Below are 22,695 nucleotides of genomic sequence, written 5' to 3'. Positions count from 1 at the left end.
CAGGCGTCCAAGTTTAAACCCTGCTGCGTTGAGGGATGCAGAAAGACCTGTGGATGGTGCTCTCCGATACGTCCTGCAGGTATGCGACGCATCCCTACCATGGAATCAATCGTGGATGTATAAAGAGTGAAAGACAATTCAACGTACCAATGTGGATTTCACCGCTGAGAAAGGTCCCAGTGCAGACAACGACCTTGGAACACCTGATGACATCTCCTGTCTCTGGAAAAATAGACAGTGAGGACTTTTATTATGTGCAGGCATAGCGCGCGCACCTAGGCGGACGCCCGTAACGGTCCCCCACGTTGACGAGGATGTGGATGAGCAGGGACTGTTGTCAAACACAAGGTCAAACACACTCGCAGCACGTACATCCAGGTTTGTATAGCTAAAAATGATGTCTTGCATATGGCGCTTGTAGATTTTACGGTCTACCTGCGCTCTAGGTCCCTGTTTCTCAATTGCAGTCAGACAAGACGAGCATCATCCACCACTACTCACCCAAACAGCTGCACCCTTCGAAGCATTGAGCATGCGAAACTGTATCCCAGCTTTATCTGTATGTCAAGTCTCAGATATTTACAGTTTCACCCATTCGCAAGTAACGTACCTGCGATCCTGCCCATGAGGCCATCCAGAGCATCGACTTCCCTCACTAGTGTACCCTTTCCAACACCGCCAATGGAAGGATTGCATGAGAGCTCGCCCACAGTATCAATCCGCTGGGTTAGTAGTACTGTTCGTGCTGTACGGGCAGCACCTGTCGCCGCTTCACAGCCCGCATGTCCTCCACCGATAATACATACTGCAGAGAAGGTAAGCTGAAACATACAACCTGATAGCACACTACAGACCATCATAGGTATCTGGAATGTGTTTGAGTTTGAAGTTGCCGTGTGTAGGGCGCGAATACGCGCTTTTCGAGAAGGACTCGAGGGTAGCAGTCTTGTAGATGTGTCAGGTATACTGGCATGCAGCGATGTCGATGAACTTCCTGTACCAAGAAGCGCCGTTGCCGCAGTAGAGTAGCCCAGCTTCTTCTCGATAGCATATGCACCTGATGACGGTTTGCTGGGCAAGTGAAATTTCGAGGATACAGAAAACAATCTATATGTAGATGGGTATCCAACATCAGTCTTTGGAGGGGTAGCTTGCTGTCATGTACAAGGGCTCGAGACTGAGTTTGAGAGAAACCGTGACGCAAGTTGCTGAAGCTCTAAATTCCGCGCCAAATATTTGGGTCACACATATATCTCACGGGGGACTCCGACAACATATCCAAAAGAAGGATCTCTCTGAAAGTTTCATGTACAGCGAGATGCAACTTGCGATGTGGGAACTTTAACTATCATAGACTGTCACCTTCTCGTATAGACAGTGATTGATTGTCTAGGTCTCATGATCATGGAACTTCAAGTATAGTCTGTAAGATGAGTAGGGTGTGCGTTACGCTGAATCTATTGGTCTTATTAGCGCAGGTGTATGTAAAGGCCGTATGAGGCCATGGATCCAGCCGTCGCTGGGTGGACGGTGATTGGCACAATACATGGCAGACGAGTTGTGGAGGTCGATGTCAGTGAGCTCAAAGTTCCGCCGGGAATTGCCGTGAGTTCATAGTAATTTACTAACTGAACATGGACCATGCGACTGCCAACTGGCCTCACCCCTGGCCAAGGAGCCTGAGCTTAGCCAACATTAACAAGCACTCCTATGATATATTTAGTCTCAAATTCTACGCCTCGGATAACTAACTGTGAAGAGGCTCAACACTGGCTGAGGGCTCCCCGACAGGTGCCGACGACGGTCTTGCCGGCCGAAAGGTCGAAGCGAGATAAATTTCGCCATGATGATGATATGCAAAAAATTGTTCCCAAGTACATTCATCATGCCTGCCAATGTCGCCAACGCTGTTGGCGAGCAAGATACTACGAGAAAACCAATCAATCAATTCAAACTACTATTCAGGGATTCAGGGGTACCTTGTCAGGGAGCAGAAGCGAGTGTACGTGATGTTCTCGAGTCTCGCCAGCCTACATGCCACAAGGACTCGAATTCGTGTTCTAGATCTCCAACTTCAGTGAGCTCATAACGAAGTTTGAGGGCGAAACTCGGGATGAATTACTGAAACTCATAAGCTACACGGTGCATACACACTACGTCTTTTTCTGAATTGCCAGCCTCCAACCTATTCAGATAGTCCCTTGGTCTTTGACCCCCCGTAGTACTGGGCCAGTACGAGGGTGGAACAGTCAAGCTACCGCAGTCTTTATTCCTGGTCCGTGAAATTGCTGATATTACAAAAATCTCGTACCATCTCGAGCAAGGCTTATCTCTACTTGCACTCATAATGGTCTAGCGTGTATGAACCGGGTCAAGTCGGGACAGAAGGATACCACTGAGAAATAACGCCCAATGATGTTTCACATCATGAGGCTGTATAACTCGAAGAACAAGTAATTTGACTTCACATGGTCATGCGGTCGTACAGGCGCGTCCAATCCGTTGCTTTCTCATTTGAAGCCAGGGACCACAATCACACACTTACTGGACTGGGGACAGAATACCAATTAGGATGTATCACCTGGTCATAGATCGATGCATCAACTTCTTGATGCAACTGGAGTACATGCTGTATCGGTTTTAATCAGTGGCGCACCACCCTTTCCGTATATTGTTGTATTCTTATCGCATGATAGCCCTGGTACCAGCGGAGAGCGGGACGTGATTCCGCAGACCAGGTAGGAGAGGTGAGTTGGCTGGTTACTGAGTTTCGACCTATTCTATAACTCGTTTCTCAACCCCCCCGGACAGAATGTGACTTGTTAACAAACCTTTGATGAATTACATTCGCGCCTGGACCAACAAGACGGAGAGACTGCAGTCGCTCATTGAGATGGCAGGCTTTGCGATCTTCACACCGCCTGTATTAGATGGTCGACTACATTATTTCTCTGCTTTATTTCACATGAGGTTACTTAATTCGGTAAAGCGCAGCAGGAACAGACGCCCACCACCATAACGCCTACTCCAATGAAAAGAGCGCTGGGCCGGATGGTGGTGTATCCAGCACGAGCACGATCATTGTGCTTCACAAAGTTCTGTGCTCTCCCTTTATCTCAAACGATCCCAGTCTGTCGCCGCTGAATAATTTGCATCGTTTTTATCAGTTATTTCATGGGTTGGTAGAAAACCAGTTAGATGACGAGTCGGTGATGTGGTGATTTAATATTTAATCTTCACCGGGTTTCGATCGCAGTTTCCTCTGTTGCACTTGTTTACAATCTCGGGAAGCACTGGCGATTGTATAGTACTAAAGAACCATTCAGTAACAGATGTAGTGAGTATCCTGCCTTTGATACCTGTCCCGATGGCTCAATCCTATCTGCAAGGGCGAGTACGATTCCCGATAAGCCTGTAATGACTGCAACAGTTGTGAGTCTGTTTAGAGTTCATCTGAGGCTCAGCGCTCATTAATCATTACGAAAGGTTTTTCCAGGCAACATTTTGAACGCACTAAATTGGATAACTGTGAACGTAACTGCCATGCTGGATAGTGAGCTACCCAGGTGCAGTGGTATTCGCTTGACTGAAACATAATGCAAGTGGCTACGAGCGATCCAGAAAGAATGGGTCATGGTATCATTCATGTCCTAGTGAAGTCTAAACTCAATCACTCCTGCAGAGCGGCTGGTGACCATATATCCACAGTGATCCCCTTTCTCAACTGCAGAAATGACCTACTCGCATGTTATGGTAAGCGAGATCTTTGAAACACATCTTTCTCACATCAATGTGATCATCTCAAAGATATTATTTGCGAGCCACATTTCCCTCCACGTTGAAGAAGGCGAACGTTCTACTGATTGTCGCGGGCATCGGGTGGTCCCTTTGCTTCCTGTGAATTACCTGACCAGCAATGCGTGGCATCACTGACGATATCGGAAAGAAAACTTTTGGGCCTAGGTAGTTTTACTTTGTCAGCTGTCAAAGCTTCACCGCCCAGTCTTTTCGCGGGTCAGTGAGTTCCTGCTCTGCACATCCTACAGCCGCGATTGCGACGATGGTTTATCGCCGATGCGGCTTTAATATATAATGGTTACACGCTTTTTCAAGGGACATCTAGGGACAACCACGAGGTGAACGGGATGATGGATTCGGGTATGATGGTGTAATTTATCATTGTGAGGCCGACGCGCAACTTTATGATAATGCAACCAGTCCATGTAAACCAGGACACACATACACATGTTGTCCCCTATTACTAGGTGGCTATCTGAGTTGTGATGGACCTATATGGTGTAAGCGGGTGCTCTAATCTTTGCATGGCAGTGACATAAGTGGAATCCTTCTGTCATCGGACACCTTATACCGTTCGAACGCTGTAACGTCATGGTGCGGGTGATGCCTTGATCCTCATCTTTATACACGTGCCCTCATATGCTCTGATGGAAATCATACACGTACTTTTAGACACGAAGTGACGTAGACTGAGGCGAGGCTTATCGTTCATTCTTAATGGGAAAGGGAAATTTACATCCTGAAACAGTCCTGAAACATGATGGGAACAAGGGGAGGCGCCGCCGCTGCCAGATGTCTAGATTGTCTATGGTCCATATACCAGTACAAATGATCCGGTGGGTATGAGATATGCAATAATGACAATATAAATGAATTTCTCCTCAAAAGAGCCCTGTAAGTGTATTTGCCAGCAAATAGTGATCACATCAGTGTGAGTGCGCGTTCTTCATTCTTATCCATAAGCCACCCTGTGAAAGACAAGATGATGCAGCTGAAACACCAAAGCGAAGATAAGATAACGTACCTTGATGAAAAGCGTCATTGTAGCTTCGGGATAAATCGTCTCCACCCTTTGTCTGCCGCGACCCAACTTCCACTCCGCAGGTGGCGAGGAGGAAGGAGGTTGTGCATCCGTCGCGAGTGTAAAAGTGTCAAATCGCTGAAGCAGTCGCACAAGGAAGAATGATGCCTCATTGTATGCATAATTCTGACCGATGCACTAAAAGAATCCAAGAGCCGAGGTGTCAGTTTTTCTGTCAAATTGTAATCACGAAAGGAAATCCTACAATGCGTGGCCCTGCGCTAAATGGAGTGAACATCATCGGATTCGACGTGAACCGGGCCAATCTCTGAGGATCAATCCATCGCTCAGGATCAAACTCGTCTGCATCAGGTCCCCAAAGTTCTTTGTTGCGCTGCGTCAACAGCGACGAGTACCAGATTGCCGTCGACCTCGGTAAATATAACGGTTGCTGAGATTCGGTGGGATAAGTACGATCTGGCGGAGGGAGCGTGCAAGGCTGAGATCTTGTCTGTCGTGAATTCAACGGGACGGGCGGGTACAGGCGGAGAGTTTCGTCAAGAACGGCTTTGACTGACGAAACAAGGTCATTAAGTAAAATCACATCACATGAAATAAAACTCGCCATATTTGAGTTTACGAATTTCTTCGTGGGTAGGGACATTGTTGCCACACACGTCGAGTACCTCTTGCCGCATCTTGGCCGCGATGCCCGGATACAACGCCATGAAATATGTCACGTAGGTCAAAAGGCACGCAGTCTGTCAAGCGGAATTGTCTCATCAGAAATTGAGCGCTGAAGTGAGAAGAGGCACACACGGTGTCTCTAGCAGCCAATAGGACATTGAGCAGCTGATCACGAATCATTCCAGCGTCTATGGATTATCAACGAATGAGGCGCAGAATTCGGGCAAGGAACGAGAAAGAACACAGACCTTCGGTACTATCGGCTAGGTGTTCCAAGAAAGTCTTTTCTTCCATGGTATTCCGTGTACCAGCTTTGTGGGCTAACGCCTTGCGATCCAACGTTCGTTTTACTAATGGATCCAGCCATCGTTTGATGATATCCACGTGCGGGGCAGTTTTGTCATCGAAAAGCTCAAATACGGGCCAAATGAAGCCAGTGCGACCTCTCATGGTGATTATGCGTTGGACTGCTTCAAAAGCTTGAGCAAACGTTCCCCATGAGTCATCTGTAGTAGACCCTCTATCACTCTGGAAGCCTGAACTAGGGACAGGAAGCTTCTTGGACAAGGTGTCCAAGTTTTCCCCAAAAAGAAAGTCCGAGGCGGCGTCGATGGTGAACCTAGCAAAAAGGTCTTGGACATTACAGGGCTCATCGCGCGAGGCAAGATTTGATAATAAGGTTATCGTGTGACCCGCGTATTTTTCAAATAATTCGAAATCAGATGTGCGATTGCGGGTGAAAAAAGGTCGTGCGAGTGAACGGTGCTATAACGAGACCTATCAACCATCAACAATAGTGTCAGGTGGTTGGCTTGTCGTACATATTTCCATTTCTGCGTAGTTGTGAGCAAATTGTGACCCAGGTAACAGAGCAGGTCTTGCTTCTCACCTCGTCATCCCGATTGAATATTCCATCGCCTAGAAAGTTTTCTCTAACATAGTGTTAGGAAAGTTTTTTCGGGTAGAGAGTTGCTTACAATCGCTCTCGTTGGGCAGTGCCTCTCCAAAATTGGCCGAATCCTGTTGCTAGTACGCATTTAGAGTGCTCTTGATCCATGGTAATGATCTTTGGCACGGTGAACGCACCCGTCAGCTTACTTGCCACTAGAAATTATATCTAGACAAGACCACCTACATTGTCAACCCAAAGAAAGCGAGTGTTGAGGGTTGTGCACTGATACTCCTCGAACAAATCAAGGAACGGCTCGTAAATGTACTGAGAAGCGAGCCCTTTCTTAAGTTTGAGCATCACATCAATGTTCCCTGGCCATTTCCCAACAACTCTGGGAATTGGTCTAGCACCAAGTTGCCGTGCTTCCCGTGCTTGAACGAAGTCAGAATACTGCACTCTGATCAATACCGCCAGCGGAATGGCCAGGAGATAGGCAGGTATCGACCACCATCCAAACTGAAGGTTTAACGTCCTACAGCACAATGACACAAACACGGGGGGTGCAACTAGTGCTTGAAAGATGTCCTTCAAGATACGGAAGCGATAGTTGGCGTGGTCAGCGAAAGCCATGTATAGTGCTCAGGCTAGGCTACTAGGGACAATTGAGGGGGTGAGGGTACAGTTGATGATTCTAACTTGAGCCCTTTATGTGCATCTGGGAAACCGACAATTATGCTTCTTGCCAATGCCAGCACTTGAACAGATGAAGAGAAGATTAATATTGTCGAATAATCGACCTGAAGCGATATGATTAACTCCACGCTGATGCACATGTGAAACTTCTCGATCCGCGCGATGGAATATTCCTAGGATCGTATGTCGTGTAATAATAGGCTAAATGTCGGTAGACTTGTGAAGGCGAAATCCGACCGACGGCTAGAGGACCCCCGAGTACCCCACGCTCACATATCTTCTCACGGTCCGACCTCCGAGTGGCTAATTGAAATGAGCCAATACTGTTTCACAGCGCTTATTCAATGGCCGACGCCGGAAGTTTTCAGGTCGTGTGCACATGGAGCTTAGACTACGGAGCTTTAGATACGAAAACCCATTGTGTCCTTCAGTGGGCTTTGTAGGGACATGCTTTGATGGCAAGAAATGTATAATGTGAAATACGGAAACAGTAAGGAGGCATAATCTATTACGACTTGAAGTTCCTTCGCGTTCAGTAGGGAGGAAATGCGGCTCTCAGATCTGAGGTTGTTCGCATCACAACATGACCAGTTCGTGAGATCCCAGGGGTCGGTGCAGCACAACGCACCCACAACTATGAAACGAGAGCGGGACCCGAATAACGTCAATCCCTGTATCAGACTCGGATAAGTAGGAGGCTGCACACCATAGATTCAGATTCAAGCAGGCACAGTAAACTGATGACATCTTGCAGCTTACTTCCGATCCTAGTGTAAACTGGGAAACGACGTCGTAGTATAAATTAGGACACTTTGATGACCTTGCTGCGAAAGTACTAGAATAAGAAGGCTGAGCACTGTTTCAAAAGCCTACCAACTGTATTTACTCGAGGCGTCGAGTAACACACTGCTGTAACACAATGCCTTGCAAGTATCTGACCATCTAGTCAGACTTTTGTGAGATTTGTGAGGTTAATAATACACTAGTACTAGTAGCAATCAAGACTGTAAGGGCATACCTGCGATGCCGCGGACTCGGAGACGTCGGCCTTCCTTGTCAGTGAGAACACAAGCAAATGTCACGTTTAGTTGAACTACCAATGAGTGATTCCTTCTTGGGTGGGCGCTCCCTGCTATGGCACATATCAAGTCAGTCCAAGAAGCAACGAGTATTGTACTCTTTAAGAGTCACAGATGAATTTGGTCACGCAGTAGCCCTGAGGTTAACGTTGAACGTAGAACGATCTATTCAGGTGTGCATGGCGGTCGAAACAGAAGTCGGAACTTGCCATACAAGGTAAGTGCATGGCACCCGGGCCGAAGGCGTCAATCTGTTACTAACACTCGCTGCCGTGCTAATAGTAGTACTAGAGATTGTCCATCATCATGTCGGAATCTCGCTGGATCCCGCTCGAAAGCAACCCAGATGTAAGTTCTCCATGTCTCTAATATTCTCATTCTTACGCGACAACGAGCAGGTCTTCAACAGTGTAAGACAAAACCTCTTAGTGGCACAAAATGACTTACGTGGTATGATGTCGTACAGTGGGCTGCAACTGCCGGACTATCATCCAAGGCGCACTTCGAGGACATATATGGCCTTGATCCAGAAGTTCGCCTTCTCGATCCACTCGTGCTCGTAGGTTCACGACAATACAGCTTCTAGGAATGGTACCGGAAGGTGTAAAAGCGGTTACACTACTCTTCCCCTGTTCAGGGACCATTGCGACGAAGCGCAAAGAGGAAGATGAAAGGATTGCAGCTCAAGGGCAGCATTCGGTCGATCCTACTATTTTCTGGATGAAGCAGACGGTACGTTCTATCGACCGAATGTCCTTCGTACTCGCACTACTAACGAGGCCTACTAGATCGTAAACGCTTGCGGAACTATGGGCCTTCTGCATGCTTTAATAAACGTAACACGCAGCCTTTCCCTTTTATCTTTCTCTCACACTGGTATTGCTCCAGTCAAACGTCACTTTCGCTCCTGAAAGTCCATTGGCTAGATTTATTGACGAATGCAAAGGTGAAAATTCTGTTCCTATCAGGGCATCCGAGATGGATTGATTGCAGAAATAGACAAAACACCATTGGAGCGTGCAAAAATTCTCGAGGAGACCTCCTTATTCGAACGCATCCACACCTCCGCAGCCACCTCAGGACAAACCACGGTACCAGAAGATCTGGACACATATCTCCATTTTACTTGCTTCGTGAGGGCGCCCGATGTTACTACGAGGGGAACGGAAACCCAAGCCCGTGGGTGGCGCGTCATAGAGTTGGACGGAGCTCGCAATGGTCCGATCGATAGGGGCGGATGCACTAGCTTGCTTCAGGTAGGGGGCTTTGATCGTTTCTATGTCACTAAGTTGATCTCAGTTCCGGATCTGCAGGACGTGGCCAAAATCGTCAAAGAACACTATATCAAGGAAAGCAAGAGCGTCAACTTCAGCATGATGGCGTTATGTTCTGGACAAGATTAGATTAAGAATCACGAACGAAACTAGTATGTACAACAGCAGAGCGACTACGTATTCAGTAATTTCAACTGGCGTCTATACATCAGAACTTAAGTAAGGAAACACATGGTAATTGAGGCAGTGTCAACCCGAGACCGAAGTTCATGACAGTCACAAGAAAAGTGCTTCCGATATGGCAGCAGGAATTTCCTTCTGCATTTTGGCGATGAATCTGGCAACGTGGAACGCATTGTCGAAGTCAGTGATATCTTGACCATTTCCAATCTCAGCAATCTGCGCTGCAGACGCTACAAACTGTGTGATTGATATCAGGTCGTGTATCAACGTGAATGAATAACCATGCGTACTCGTAGCATCGGGCTTTCAGGAAATCTGTCTCCCTTGGCTGTCTTCTTCTCCCCTCGTAGGATGTCTCTGACTAGAAGTGGTTCTGCGGTTAGCGGCCTTGCCAATCCTATAACTGCGTTATGCCAACCGCTGAGTAAAAATGTACATCCGATGAAAAGACACTTACTGTCCGCGGCCCCTTGCGAGACAGCATTGGCCATGCCCTGCGATGTCCGAAATCCGCCCGTGGCGACTACTTTCGAGAGGTTTAGATGGGATCTGAGGAGCTCTGCATATTCGACAAAATACCCTTCTCGGGTTTCAACAGTATACGGCTTATAATCGCTCGGTATCAACTCTGGACTGCCTGTGAAATATAAAAGTGTTACCTTGTCCCGAGAGCTGCGGGTGGTTTGTTCATAAGCCCCCCCACTGACTTCAATGAAGTCCACTCCTGCAATTTCGAGCAGTTTGGCGACCATTATGGATTCCTCGATGCAGAATCCCTCAGGGATAGAATCTTGTGAGTTGAGTTTGACCGAGATGATGAAAGATGGGTTTTGAACCGCTCGTCTGATTGCAGCGATTATCTCGAGAAGAATGTGAGCTCTATTTACGAGCGATCCGCCATATTCATCAGTTCGCATATTGGTCCTCTTGGCTAAAAATTGTGACAGAAGGTAGCCGTGAGCGGCGTGGAGCTGAGTCTGATTAACCAATGAACTGGCCCGATGTTAGTAAAATAACATTACCTGGACGCCATCGAATCCAGCCCTGTGCAGGACGGAGGCTGCATATGTAAAGCGATCTACAATGTCCTTGATGCCATCTTTTGTTAGAGGTGTGGGTCGCCCGAAGAGAACGTCTCCAGTCGAGGGTTGCTCGACGTCAGACGGTGCCTCTGGATATGGCTGTATGTTAATGGAAACCTGACGCCCTGGATGGTTAAGTTGCCCGATGACCAAGCTCCCTTGTGACTTGGCAGCCCGCGCCACCTCTGTCCACTCCTGGAGATAAACCGAGGGGAGATCTCTGTCGATGATAGTATTCCCTACACGAACATCAACCTCGCAATTGTTTTCGTAGAAAATTATGACTACCTGTAGCTTCGAGATGATCTTTCTTTATTTGTATGTTACCAGTGACAATGATCCCTTTAAGAAATTTATAAGAGCGTCATCAAGGATGGGATGAAATTCACCGATATCTCCCTTTGCCCAGGTTTCGTACAGTCGTACAAGTTCCTCCGTTGGTTGTCCCCGACCACTGGGATCAAAAGTCGAGAAAGTGGCCAAGCGTTCTGACATCGCGCTCTTCAAGAACCTATTTTTTGCCGTTCGTCCGCTAAATGGGAAAGTAACAGGCTGCTTGAGTGGTTCAACGGGGTCAAACATTGAAACCATGTGTGGGGATGCCGCTGTTTGCATTGGCTGTTGGACAAATGGATATTGAACATATGGATAAAACGATTGCATAGTTGAATTCAATATATTGCAATCCTGGTAACCAAACTTCACAGTATGTCTTTCACGATGGTGATTTTGGGCTGAAGAATCAGTCAGCCAAGCATATCACGCAGGGCTAGATACGATCTCGGGTAAGCTAACGTATGTATGATGAACATGTTTCCGATGTGAGAGAAGGTGAAGCCTACTAGATATTCCGAAGACTCGGGAATTAACAGACGGCCAGAATAATCGACCGATGATATTAGCAAGCCTTGACGTATCCAAGTAAGGTTTATCTAGTGAGACTGCGTCTCGTTGGCAAGTCAGCACACCTATTAGTGACTTTACTGGTGGCAGCAGTTTGTGTGGACTTTGTAAATAACTCACTTATTCAAATATGGCTCCTAGGGGTAGCCACTGCGTTAAACTTGAAGAGTGTGCACGAGTTTTCCTGCAGCAGGTCAGAGGAACATATGGTGCCGTGCTAACAATGTTAACGCAAATGACAATTTCGAGTGCGCAATCTCTGACAATCCAGTTTGTAGTCGTCGTTATCGAGTTGCAAGTGGCAACAGCGGCATGTATTACTGTTTTAGGGGTGCTCGCCCAGCCATCAACCACACCAAATGAGCCTGTGTAGGACGGGGATTGTCATCCTCCGATGTATATATATATATTCCACAAAACTCACCTTCTGGGGCCACCTTGCACCATAATAGGTTACCCTGGTTGCGGAATCAGGGCTCAGAGCGATTGAACTTATTGGGAGTCGTGTAAAAGTCGGAGGATGATTAGGCCCGACCGAATTCCTGACATATTGGTTCGAATTAATGATCAGTTGACGAGTTGGGGTCAAGTTCCGTCGTTAGCCGACTTATATATCAGAACATTAGTAAGGGCGCCTGTACAGCTGCTCTTTGTAGGATTTCTGCAGCACGGTTGTTAGGGTGGAGCCTGTACGAAGCTCGACGATTATTATTTCCAATCCTAGTATTGATGAATAGTCTTGCACTTAACATCCGAAACCTTCTTCTGCAATCGTTACGATGAAGTTATTGCCAGCGAGTGTCTGCTCACGAAGTTTAGATCATCTGAGACTCGGAGCATGCGGTGAAAAGAATGATATGGATTTTGGCAGTGCATAGTTCCGGGATTCCAGGACCTCGCACTAAGACTTCAGAGAGCAAATATTATGTCAAAGTTGTTCAGAATCATGTGCTGGCTGAAATCAGACTGACGTCCTCGGAGAAGCAATCGGGAATTGCCAGATTATGTTGGGTTGAATCTTATCGATTACTATCTCTGAGAGTCAAACCCTAATCATGCTTTCCCCATGGTCTTCCAAACCACCGACGCAGCAACTATTACAGTCTGCGGATCTCATCTCCCAGGGCGCTGAAGCTGCAAGTCCTCTCAATCAATTTCTACTTCGCCCCATGCTCACTTGAACCCCCGATCACCCTTTCTAATGCTCCGCGCAGAAAGTCTACAAAGCATATCTACGTCAATTTTCGACATCAGGCCATGGCATTGGTCACGGTGCAGCTCTTGAGGCGTTGGAACCGGTTCTCTTGAAGTACCGGTTCCGCAAGCACTACCGCCACCCGTCACTCGATACATCACTCACCCGGCAACGTATAGCCGGTGAAGCTCGCGCGTTGATGAGATGTATGCGGTACGTCAAATTTGTGCCGTCTTCAGTGGAGATGAGCCGACGTGGACCTTGGCAGGTCCGGCGTCATTGTACCCGGAATCAGGATGGTGGATGTGAACGAAGGTGTACTGGGTATCGAGTGGATAGATGGCAAGAGTGTGCGTCAAATCCTACCCGGTGGGGCTGAACTCGAGGACATCAGCGAGCTTGGAGAGGTGGATGAAATCCATGAAAATGGCGCTGCAGACTCAATTACTGATTATGGAGTCTCTCGAGGTAGGACTGTTCGCATGCTGATTGGATCCTACTCAACTTCCGTAGATGCCCTGATGGATATGATCGGTGTTGAGATTGCAAAGATGCACTTGGCCGACATAATTCATGGTGATCTGACGACCTCGAACATGATGTTGAGGAAACAAACAAGTGATTTGGTATATGATAGTACTAGAGGATGCGGTTGTCTTTTTAATGTCATTTTCAGGTTCTTATAGACTTTGGACTCGCCTATCATTCTACTCTCGTAGAAGATAAGGCTGTGGACCTTTATGTCCTGGAACGCGCCTTTGCCTCAACTCATCCTGACTCGGAGCCACTGTTTGCGGGAGTGCTGAGCGCGTATGAGAAGCGCATGTGCAAACATTGGCTGCCAATTAAAAAGAGATTAGATGATGGTTAGCTGAGCTCAGTGCATGACCAGATCCGTGTACTCACTCTTTGTCTAGTGCGACTAAGAGGGAGGAAACGAAGCATGGTTGGTTAGCATACATGCTAGACTGTTTCAAAAATGTGGAAGTGAGTTCAAATGAAGGCTAATTACCCTTTGATGTGCTAGATCAGACCCAGATGATATTATTCACCAGTCCTGTCAGGCTTGATTCATGTTTGACACGAGCACGTCTTTGGGGCTAGATACCGCCTCACGACATTTGGACCCTTCTCTGATCTCTATATTCACAGCAGATATAGCAGGTTACATTTCAATAATTGGACGTAAGTACATTGTCCAGTCTCTTCTCGTCACATCCCCCCTGGTACGTGTTAACATAAGATAGTCAAATTGTTGTTGGTTGGTCTCATTTCTCAACACTCCGATCTTTTCCCCGCCACCCTCCGACGCAAATTGAGAATACTCTCTTCCTCATTCTCAACCTCAACATAGGACTTTTTTGCAACCGCGCCATGGCTTCTACCTCGAGAGCCTCGTCTTGGGCGAGGATTGAGTCAATGTATGTGAGGTCGGATGGGTGCATTGACAAGTCGATACTGCCTTGGGGGCTTGTAGGGGATGATTGATCACGTCCACAGTGACTCTCCTCTGAATAGGACGACAGACAGCTTTGAAGAGGCTCATCTGTGGTCATCTTCAACCTTACGAGGGCCGCCAGCCTCTGCGCATCTGATTGAGGGGTCAGAGGCGCCGTGTCTCCATCCACTACGAGCTCCTCGCTGTGTTGCATTGATGGCTCGTCAGTGGTGGCATAGTCCAGCTCACTGGACACGGCAGAGCTGGAGTCGTCCATTGCTGACGGTGTTATAGCCACTAGACTATCAGAACGCTGGTGAGAGCGTTTCCTGAGTACGAGGGTTACGAGAGTGTCGACATGAGGAGTGTCTTGGTGGTCTGCGGAGCTTTCGAGAAGAGTGTTGTCTAGTGCACATTGCATGATGTAATCGATGGGAATATGGGGAGTGGAGGACTGGATATTTCGTCTCTACGCGGTCAGCTATTTCTTTTACTTTACTTGGGCTTTACCTTGATCTTTATATACGGTATCAATTATGCGGTGGGTACACGGTAGTGGATGTGCGTTTGTCCACTGTCCACACCCTATTTTGGTGTGAATTGTTTGGTGTTGAACCTATTGTCAGACAAAGCAGAACTACTTTAGTGGCAAGTCTACCACAAGCACATGTGATGATTCTGATACCGTGACACTGCGTGCTGTTCACTTCCGTTGAGTATCACAGAGGTATGTACCACTGGCCGGCCGTCATATATTAGTGTTGCTCAGTGTGATTCGAGACTTCGATCAGTTGGGTGGCAATTGGTGGCCTGGGCCGCCGCTAGTGTTGTGGGCAGAACTACTTGAGGTTAGTTTTGCCGGCAGAACTGGCAGAATAATCGGTTCTGTCGAGTGGCATAACTCTGGTGGTGAAACTTTTCTATCTACAACATCAATGACAATCCTACCGAAGACATCAACGACGCCTCGTCCCATCCATCATCCTCACCATCATGATTCATGACATCAACCTTATCTATAGCAGCTTGGGGTATTATCCCTTAGTCAACACGCTCCAATTCGGCAAAATCAAATACCTTTCCTCCAAGGACCTCCACATTGTCAATACTCACAAATTCTTCCTGATTCTCCTGTGCTTCGAGAGCAACAAATGCTTCGGCAATTTCATCAACTGATATGGTCTCGGGACCTGCAATGAGGTCGTCTACATCTTGTGGTTCTGCCGCAAGTGGAAGCATGGCGAAGTTCGGGAGTAGCATCCTTGCAGTAGCGGACGATATGGCTAGGCAGGTTATTGTTGCGACCTTGGATTTTGGCACCGGGGGAATTGTCGAGGTGACCACAGTGCTTGCATTTCCAGAGGTAGCGGCCAGAACTGTTGGCAACTTTGTTGAGATGGTCGGAGTTATTGTTGATTAGGGATGGCACTGGGCGGCCACCAGCATGGACCATATTCTAGGACGGAGGATCAGCCGAGAGCATCTGCAACTCTGTTTTCACATTTGTAAAGTTATGGACTAGTTCTCTGCCAACCCTGAGTTCTGCCATCTGCCAGGCACAACCAGTTCTGCCCACAACACTACCGCCGCCGCCGACTTGTGACCTAGTTCTTTAACATTCGGACAGTCACCGGTCACCGGCCGTGTTCGCAGTAACCAAAAGTTCTCAAATCAGACATTGCCTGATTTGGGTTGCTGCTTGCCCTTCTCTAACTCGACTCGGAGCCTGAGGATGCTCTCATACACCTGATCAGCAAGCGCTCAGCATGCCTGTGGATGGTCTTCTATGCATAAGTAGAGTCAGGCAGACCAAACCTCAGAAGTAGTTTGTTTCTGATTATGTGGCATGCCAAGTCGCTAACACATAGTCCTTGCGTCACAGGATCATTTGGCTCCGCCGTCTATTACAACTTGAATGAACTGCTCGAAATTACGTTCAATGTCTAATGTTCAATTGTGAGTCTGATGTCATGCTTTTGAGTTGGCGCTTAGTATGCCACAGACTAGGACCAAGTTGTCTACTAGTAAGTATTTTCATGCCAGATAATTAATTAGCGTCGGGATTTAGCCATTAGAAACAGTATGATACGGGACAACCTGGAACAACTGGAGTCTCGGGTTTTGTTCCATAAAACATCGTGCTTTCAATCCAGCCAGGTATGGATCATACTAAAATCTTGCCAAACCGAAAAACCTTCTTAGTCCTCTTTCCAGCCTCTCTCCATTCTTATCGTCGCAGGTACCAAAGTCGCTCCTTTTGAATTCCCACTCCTTAAGATGCAATATTCCTCCTGACTTACCGTCTTTTGGTGATGTTTGGTGGGCTCGCACTCACCCTCGCAGCTCTATTAAAAAGTAAGCAGGGGTTTGGTTCTGTGTCGGCCAACGTGTTATTGTGGTGACGAATTTTTACTTCGTATGAGCAGATGACCATCATGCCAATTCTGCGTTCGGTGCGTTGTATCAATTGTCTTGCTAATATTATTACCGTTCACGAGTCTGTTGCTCTGAAATGATAGCTCATGGCCTCAAAGGTAGAGTATTTGTACTTGTCAATTTATTCTTGACTGCATGGCGACTACAGCGAACTATATGACAAAGAGAAATGAGTCCGATCACGGGTGCGCTGGCGGCACTCTGGTGAATATCAGTGCTGGTGGGTGCTATCCGCCTCTGGAAGTTATATATGAGGCTCGTTTCTCAATCATAGAAGACCCTCTCAACAATGTCACCATGAATATTCTCAGCCAGAATGCCAACAAGAAAATAGTTAAATCTTTCCGTAGGTAGGGTCTATGCAACATATATCGGCGGCATGTTCATGGCATTGCGTTTAGAGATTCTATGCTTATTTACTGTTCCTGCTGTATGACGCGACTACCTTGGAGTTTCTTGCCCAGTCTTCTACCAGTTGTTTGCATGACCCTTTACTTGCGGTCTTTCGCAAGATCCCTGATTAGTATGTAAATATGATATTGGAGTCATCCATTTAGTCACACAACGAACGCGCTAGCGTTCGATAGCAATGCCACATCACCGAAAGGAATCAAATGAGACATCATGTCAAATTGGGCACCTTCGCGCAGAACATTCCCGTGACAATAATATTACATCTAATCCTCCACACAAGAGTCATACATATGGAACCATCACACATTCTGGGTCCACTGCTATTATACAACCTCATTTCAACCTTTCCATTTTAGGAGATAAATTTTCGCTCGCGCCCTGCATGCATAAATTGGTCGTAGGGCGGAACGTACCACTCATGAGAACGACTAATGATACGAATCCATAATGCATGACTATTGCAATGAGTGATTACTGGCTAACTGGTAACAGATGCTGGAGGACACCGGAAGACGCTTACTTTTGATGGGTATACTATAAAGCAGATGGAAATATCTGGGACCAGAGGACGAGATAACGTGCAGAGATTTACTTGGTAAGCACATCGACAGTAGCATCGTCGAGAACATCCTCAACATCTGTGAGGTTGAGGTTAAAGACAGCAAAAAAAACTATGTGAATAATACTTGCAGGCATCGACGTCGACCAAACTGCCCCGCTTGGTGAGAACATTAACATCAAGATCGTTGAGATCATTCTCAACATCTGTGTAGGTTTGGGTGAGAACAGTCAAAAAGCGCGTGGAAGGTACCTACAGGCATCGACGTCGACCAAACCGCCCCGCTTAGTAAGAACATTGACATCAAGATTGTTGAGAACATCCTCAACATCTGTGGGCTTGGGTTAGAGACAGCCAAAAATCGTGTGGAGGTACCTGCAGGCATCGACGTCGACCAAACCGCCCCGCTTGGTAAGAACATTGACATCAAGATTGTTGAGAACATCCTCAACATCTGTGGGCTTGGGTTAAAGACAGTCAAGAATTGTGTGGAAGGTACCTGCAGGCATCGACGTCGACCAAACTGCCCCGTTTGGTGAGAACATTGACATCAAGATTGTTGAGAACATCCTCAACATCTGTGGGTTTGGGTTAGAGACAGCCAAAAATCGTGTGGAGGTACCTGCAGGCATCGACGTCGACCAAACCGCCCCGCTTGGTAAGAACATTGACATCAAGATTGTTAAGAACATCCTCAACATCTGTGGGCTTGGGTCAAAGACAGTCAAAAATCGTGTAGAAGGTACCTACAGGCATCAACGTCGACCAAGCTGCCTCGCTTGGTCAGAACATTAACCTTAAGGTTATTCAAATCGTTCTGGACGTCTGCAAAATACTCAGTGACGAACTGTAAGCTGAAGGAAGTGCCATACCAGCGACGACTTTAACCTTAGCATTATCCCGGTTGAGGACGTTGACAGTTGGGTTGCTCAAGTCGTTCTCCACATCTATACATGTGGGTTAGTCCATATTTCTATATCACAAAGTTAGACACGCACAGGCAAGGACTTCAGCCGGTTTGGTGCGGGCCGCAAGAGGGGCAGCGAAAGCAGTGCTGCAGAGAACAGCGAGGGATGCCAAAAGAGTGAGTTGCATAGTGGATAGGGAGAAGGTAGATAGTTGGAGTTGAGGGTAAAGAACGAATGAGCTATAGAAATCAATGTGACTCTTTTTATACCTAGCCCATCAAGAATGTGTAAATTGTTATCTGCGGTCCGAATAGAACATGATTCATGGCGACCACGGTTCATAGTTTGTGACGTTTTGTCACCCGAAAATAATCGAAAGAACCTGTTTTTTGAACTAGAAGCGCCTATCAACGGTGCTAACGGTTATGTACATACCACAAGGTAACAATTCGCGTAATTTTCGCTGTGATTGCCATTGATTGTAGTCCTCATGTGGTTCCCTTAGCCTCAGCGTGTGGCAGAGCCGCAAGTACGAGTCCGAGCCAAGGTTTTTTGTAACTTTGTGGCATTTGTTGAACGAGGGCATTCAGCGTAACTTGTGCCCTCCGATTTGCTGATACCATGCCCATTAATCACTGTGGAAACGATACTTTAGTTCCACCTTGATCCGAGGGTATTTAGGTGTATCATCCAATGTGGTACAGACGTAAGACGTAGTATTCCAGAGTCCAGACCCAAGGCCAAGCTCGATGTGGAAGCGTCGGAGTTGCGGAAACCACGTAAACGGATGCAAATCAAACCTCTGTTTTTGGTCATGTCCTAACTCGACCCAATGCAGACTGGAGTTTTCACCTTTCTCTCCGCGTCAGCACTCATAACCCAATGATATCTACCCTCTGGAAAGACAACATCTTCACAACCTGACCCTCAAACTTATATGGGGTGAGTTCCATTTTTCCGCCAAGTCCCTTTGGCCAGAACCATCATGTAACCTCGTAACAGCTCATCACGTCACTTACCCGTCCCAGCTTTAGCTAACTGGTCACACATTTCTTAGCGGCCGTGAGCTCTCTGGCATAAGTTACGGTCCCAACTTCTTCGATGGGTTCTTTGGCCTTGATGACCAACCGAGCTGCATGCCAGTGCGCTGTTGACGAGTGGCACCTGTTCGAGAGAAAGGCACTTTGAAGCCTGAAGCTATCAAGGCTGCAATTTAGATCGTCGTTTTATTCATGGGTATGTAGAACTAACTAGTAGCGCTGCTCTTTTGATCGAAATCGGTCATTTATAGCGCATATAGTCACACTACCGGGTCGAACTGCTGTCGAGTGCGAGTACGTATTTTCCATTATCTGTGTTTCTCCCTTCTGTTGAGCCTAAAAGTAGTCTCCGGACGACAAGGTTAAATCTGATGTCTGCTTGGCAGGTGGGCTGAGCTTACTGTAATTCGATCTGATATGCCGACAGGTGTATACTGGCACAGAATTTATCATTCCTTGTTAACCACGCTGGCAGATCGACAAATAGTGGCAACAAGCGAGGCGCTGGTTTTAGCAGGGCACGGTAAGGTTCATTTGACTATCTTGACATATTCCTCCCGCACTTTCAGCTGTATTCGCTACTGCACCGCTGGGGCGGTATTGAAAACCTCGACGAGCTGCGAACCTTGGCGCTGGAAGGAGGAAAGGGAGGGAAGTAATTAAGATGGGCCATGCCATGAGGAGCGCGAATCCCTAGAAGCACCATGGAATACGTGTTGTCTATCTCTACCTTTATCAGACTCCCGTTTGCCTGATAATCGGATGCAAATCAGAACTAACTCGCTCTAGAATTCAGATCAAAAGCAGATCCCCATAACTAGTATCCAGATGTGATTCCGATATCGGGTTAGGTGGTGAGACAGCCATCCCACCCTAGTACATGCCGCTTAACCCACCTGGGGATCATCGAGGGTCGAACGGTCACCTTGCTCTACCCTAGGCACTGAGGATTCCCACATTCGCAATTATCTGGTTAATGTGCATTTATCGTCAGTATTTCTACTTCAGCCTATGGGGATAAAAACTCGTTTCCACAGTGAATACAATTAGTAACGGTGTGAAGGTACTGGTGCCACTTGAATGTTCCTTTGTGTAGAGCCGAAGAATAAGTCCCAACTGGACCTAACGAGACGAAGTTTGAAGTGAGTTTGCTTCCGTACGCGAGTGTATACTATACCGGAGTTTTGCGATCTGTATGAACACCGCAATCTGATGAAGTTCTTAGATAAAGAAGTTGCACAGGGCCGCAGGACAAGAATCAGTTTTCCGAATATAATTGATCACTGAGAAGAAACATCTAAAGCGAAGGTGAATCAGTGAAGTGGGGTAACCTCAGTGGGCAACTGGATCTCGTAAATATTGTTCGACAGTGCGATGGTAGTACGGCACCATTGTGCCACATGTTGAAGACCTAAAAGCGGATACTCCAAATGGCCAAGATGCATGATATCGAGTGCGGGGCCTGTCACGTACAGCTGTTAGATCATCCCTTCGTCGACCCTAGTACGTATAAGCACCATCAGGGGGCTAATGACACGTTTCCTACCCGATTGAAAACCACCCCTGAAGGTGAAATCGAAGAGTTCCGATGAGAAAACATGATGAGTGTCAGATTTCGAGGGTAAAGCTAATGCAAGGTAGGTGTAATTGCGACGGAGTAGTGAACAGCGTTCAAGTCATAACGACATGTCCATCACGAAGCAGTTCGCGATCATATGGTAGGCCCTGCTTACAGCGATTAGACTCTGAAGCGTGTCGCTAGCTAAACCTCTCGATTCCTTCACAGAAACACTACTACCCCTCTCCCTGCTCTGGACCTTGCCACTCCAGTCTTTCGAGGACGTGGTCCGCACCTCCCGGCGACCATCTTGAGATCAAATTTTGAACCAAGCTACATGTACTTTTTTGTGCCGTCTATAAGGATAGGAAGGAACTCGAAACAGGGCGTTATCTTGAAATATGGAGACAGTATCCATCCATGCCATGCACATCAGGTCCCACCACTGCTGCTGTGATAGAATCGAGCGATGCGAGGGACAATATTTTAGCTGCGGTTCGGAGGATACTAAAGGCAAAAGACATGCGGCGCGGACGATCTGGACTGAATTGTTAAGCTCTTTGCACGGGTAACATGATTATTGTAATACGCCACATGCACAATGGCCAGTTAGAAGAGACCTTGCACTCCTATGAACATGTTGGTTTCAGGACGTATATTGCACACTTGCGCTTCCCCTAGCACAATGAATGAATAGTAGTTGACTAGTGACATGAAGCCCGTAAGGTTGACGGTAGACAACACCGAAAGTTTACTTCGTGAGGGGTATACTATAAAGCAGACGGACATAACCAGGACCAGAGGACGAAATAATGTGGTGCACAGGAAGTTTACTTAGTAAGTACGTTGACATCAAGATTGTTGAGAACATCCTCGACGTCTGTGGAGTTGTGTTAAAGATAGCCAAAAATCAGATGAGTGGTACTTGCAGGCTGTAACGTCGACCAGGCCATCGTCCCTCCTGGTAAGAACGTTGACGTCAAGGTTGTTGAGAACATCCTCGACATCTGTGGTATTGTATTAAAGATAGCCAAAAATCAAGTAACGGTACTTGCAGGCTGTAACATCGACCAGGCCATCATCCCGCTTGGTAAGAACATGACATCAAGATTATTGAGAACGTCCTCAACAACTGTGGGATTGTTAAAGACAACCAAAAATCAGGCGAATGGTACTTGCCCGCTGTAACGTCGACAAGGCCACCCGCTTGGTAAGAACATTGACTGTAAGATTATCCAAATCGTCTTGGACATCTGAAAGAAAAAAAATCAGCGCCAGACCGCGAGCTGACCGAAATGCCATACCAGCGACCACATTGACCAAGGAACCATCTCGCTTTGTGAGGACGTTGACAGTTGCATCTTCCAAGACGTCCTCCACGTCTATACAGGCGAGTTAGGTCATATTTCTACAAGGAAGTTATGCACATACAGGCAGTGACATCAACAAGACTGCCCCGCGTGAGGACGTTGACAGTTGCATCATCCAAGACATCCTGCACATCTATACAGGGGAGTCAGGTTATATTTCTACAT

General features: G+C 47.1%; 3 protein-coding genes across 3 annotated transcripts; all 3 read right to left on the bottom strand.

Moving 5' to 3' along the window:
• On the bottom strand, positions 1-716 carry BJ212DRAFT_500787 (glucose inhibited division protein A-domain-containing protein; the record flags this gene model as incomplete). Its single annotated transcript, XM_041343347.1, has 5 exons — positions 611-716; positions 502-557; positions 276-450; positions 148-222; positions 1-94 (listed from the first exon to the last, which is right to left on the bottom strand). Coding segments are annotated over exons 1-5 (416 nt in total), but the record flags the coding sequence as incomplete, so codon positions are not given.
• A 14,503-nt stretch (positions 717-15,219) lies between these two features.
• On the bottom strand, positions 15,220-15,516 carry BJ212DRAFT_1409067 (uncharacterized protein). Its single transcript, XM_041337457.1, has one exon. It carries the CDS (start codon positions 15,503-15,505, stop codon positions 15,287-15,289), a length of 219 nt encoding a protein of 72 aa, XP_041185316.1. The 5' UTR covers positions 15,506-15,516; the 3' UTR covers positions 15,220-15,286.
• A 6,534-nt stretch (positions 15,517-22,050) lies between these two features.
• Positions 22,051-22,655, bottom strand: BJ212DRAFT_1592237 (uncharacterized protein; the record flags this gene model as incomplete). The annotated part of the gene is made up of 5 exons (XM_041342526.1): positions 22,051-22,167; positions 22,216-22,292; positions 22,336-22,413; positions 22,465-22,542; positions 22,592-22,655. Coding segments are annotated over 4 exons (274 nt in total), but the record flags the coding sequence as incomplete, so codon positions are not given.
• Positions 22,656-22,695: the final 40 nt, after the last annotated feature.

Source organism: Suillus subaureus, assembly GCF_016647635.1.
Source record: "Suillus subaureus strain MN1 chromosome Unknown BJ212scaffold_280, whole genome shotgun sequence".
Taxonomy (NCBI): domain Eukaryota; kingdom Fungi; phylum Basidiomycota; class Agaricomycetes; order Boletales; family Suillaceae; genus Suillus; species Suillus subaureus.
This window is presented reverse-complemented; position numbering and strand designations above follow the sequence as displayed.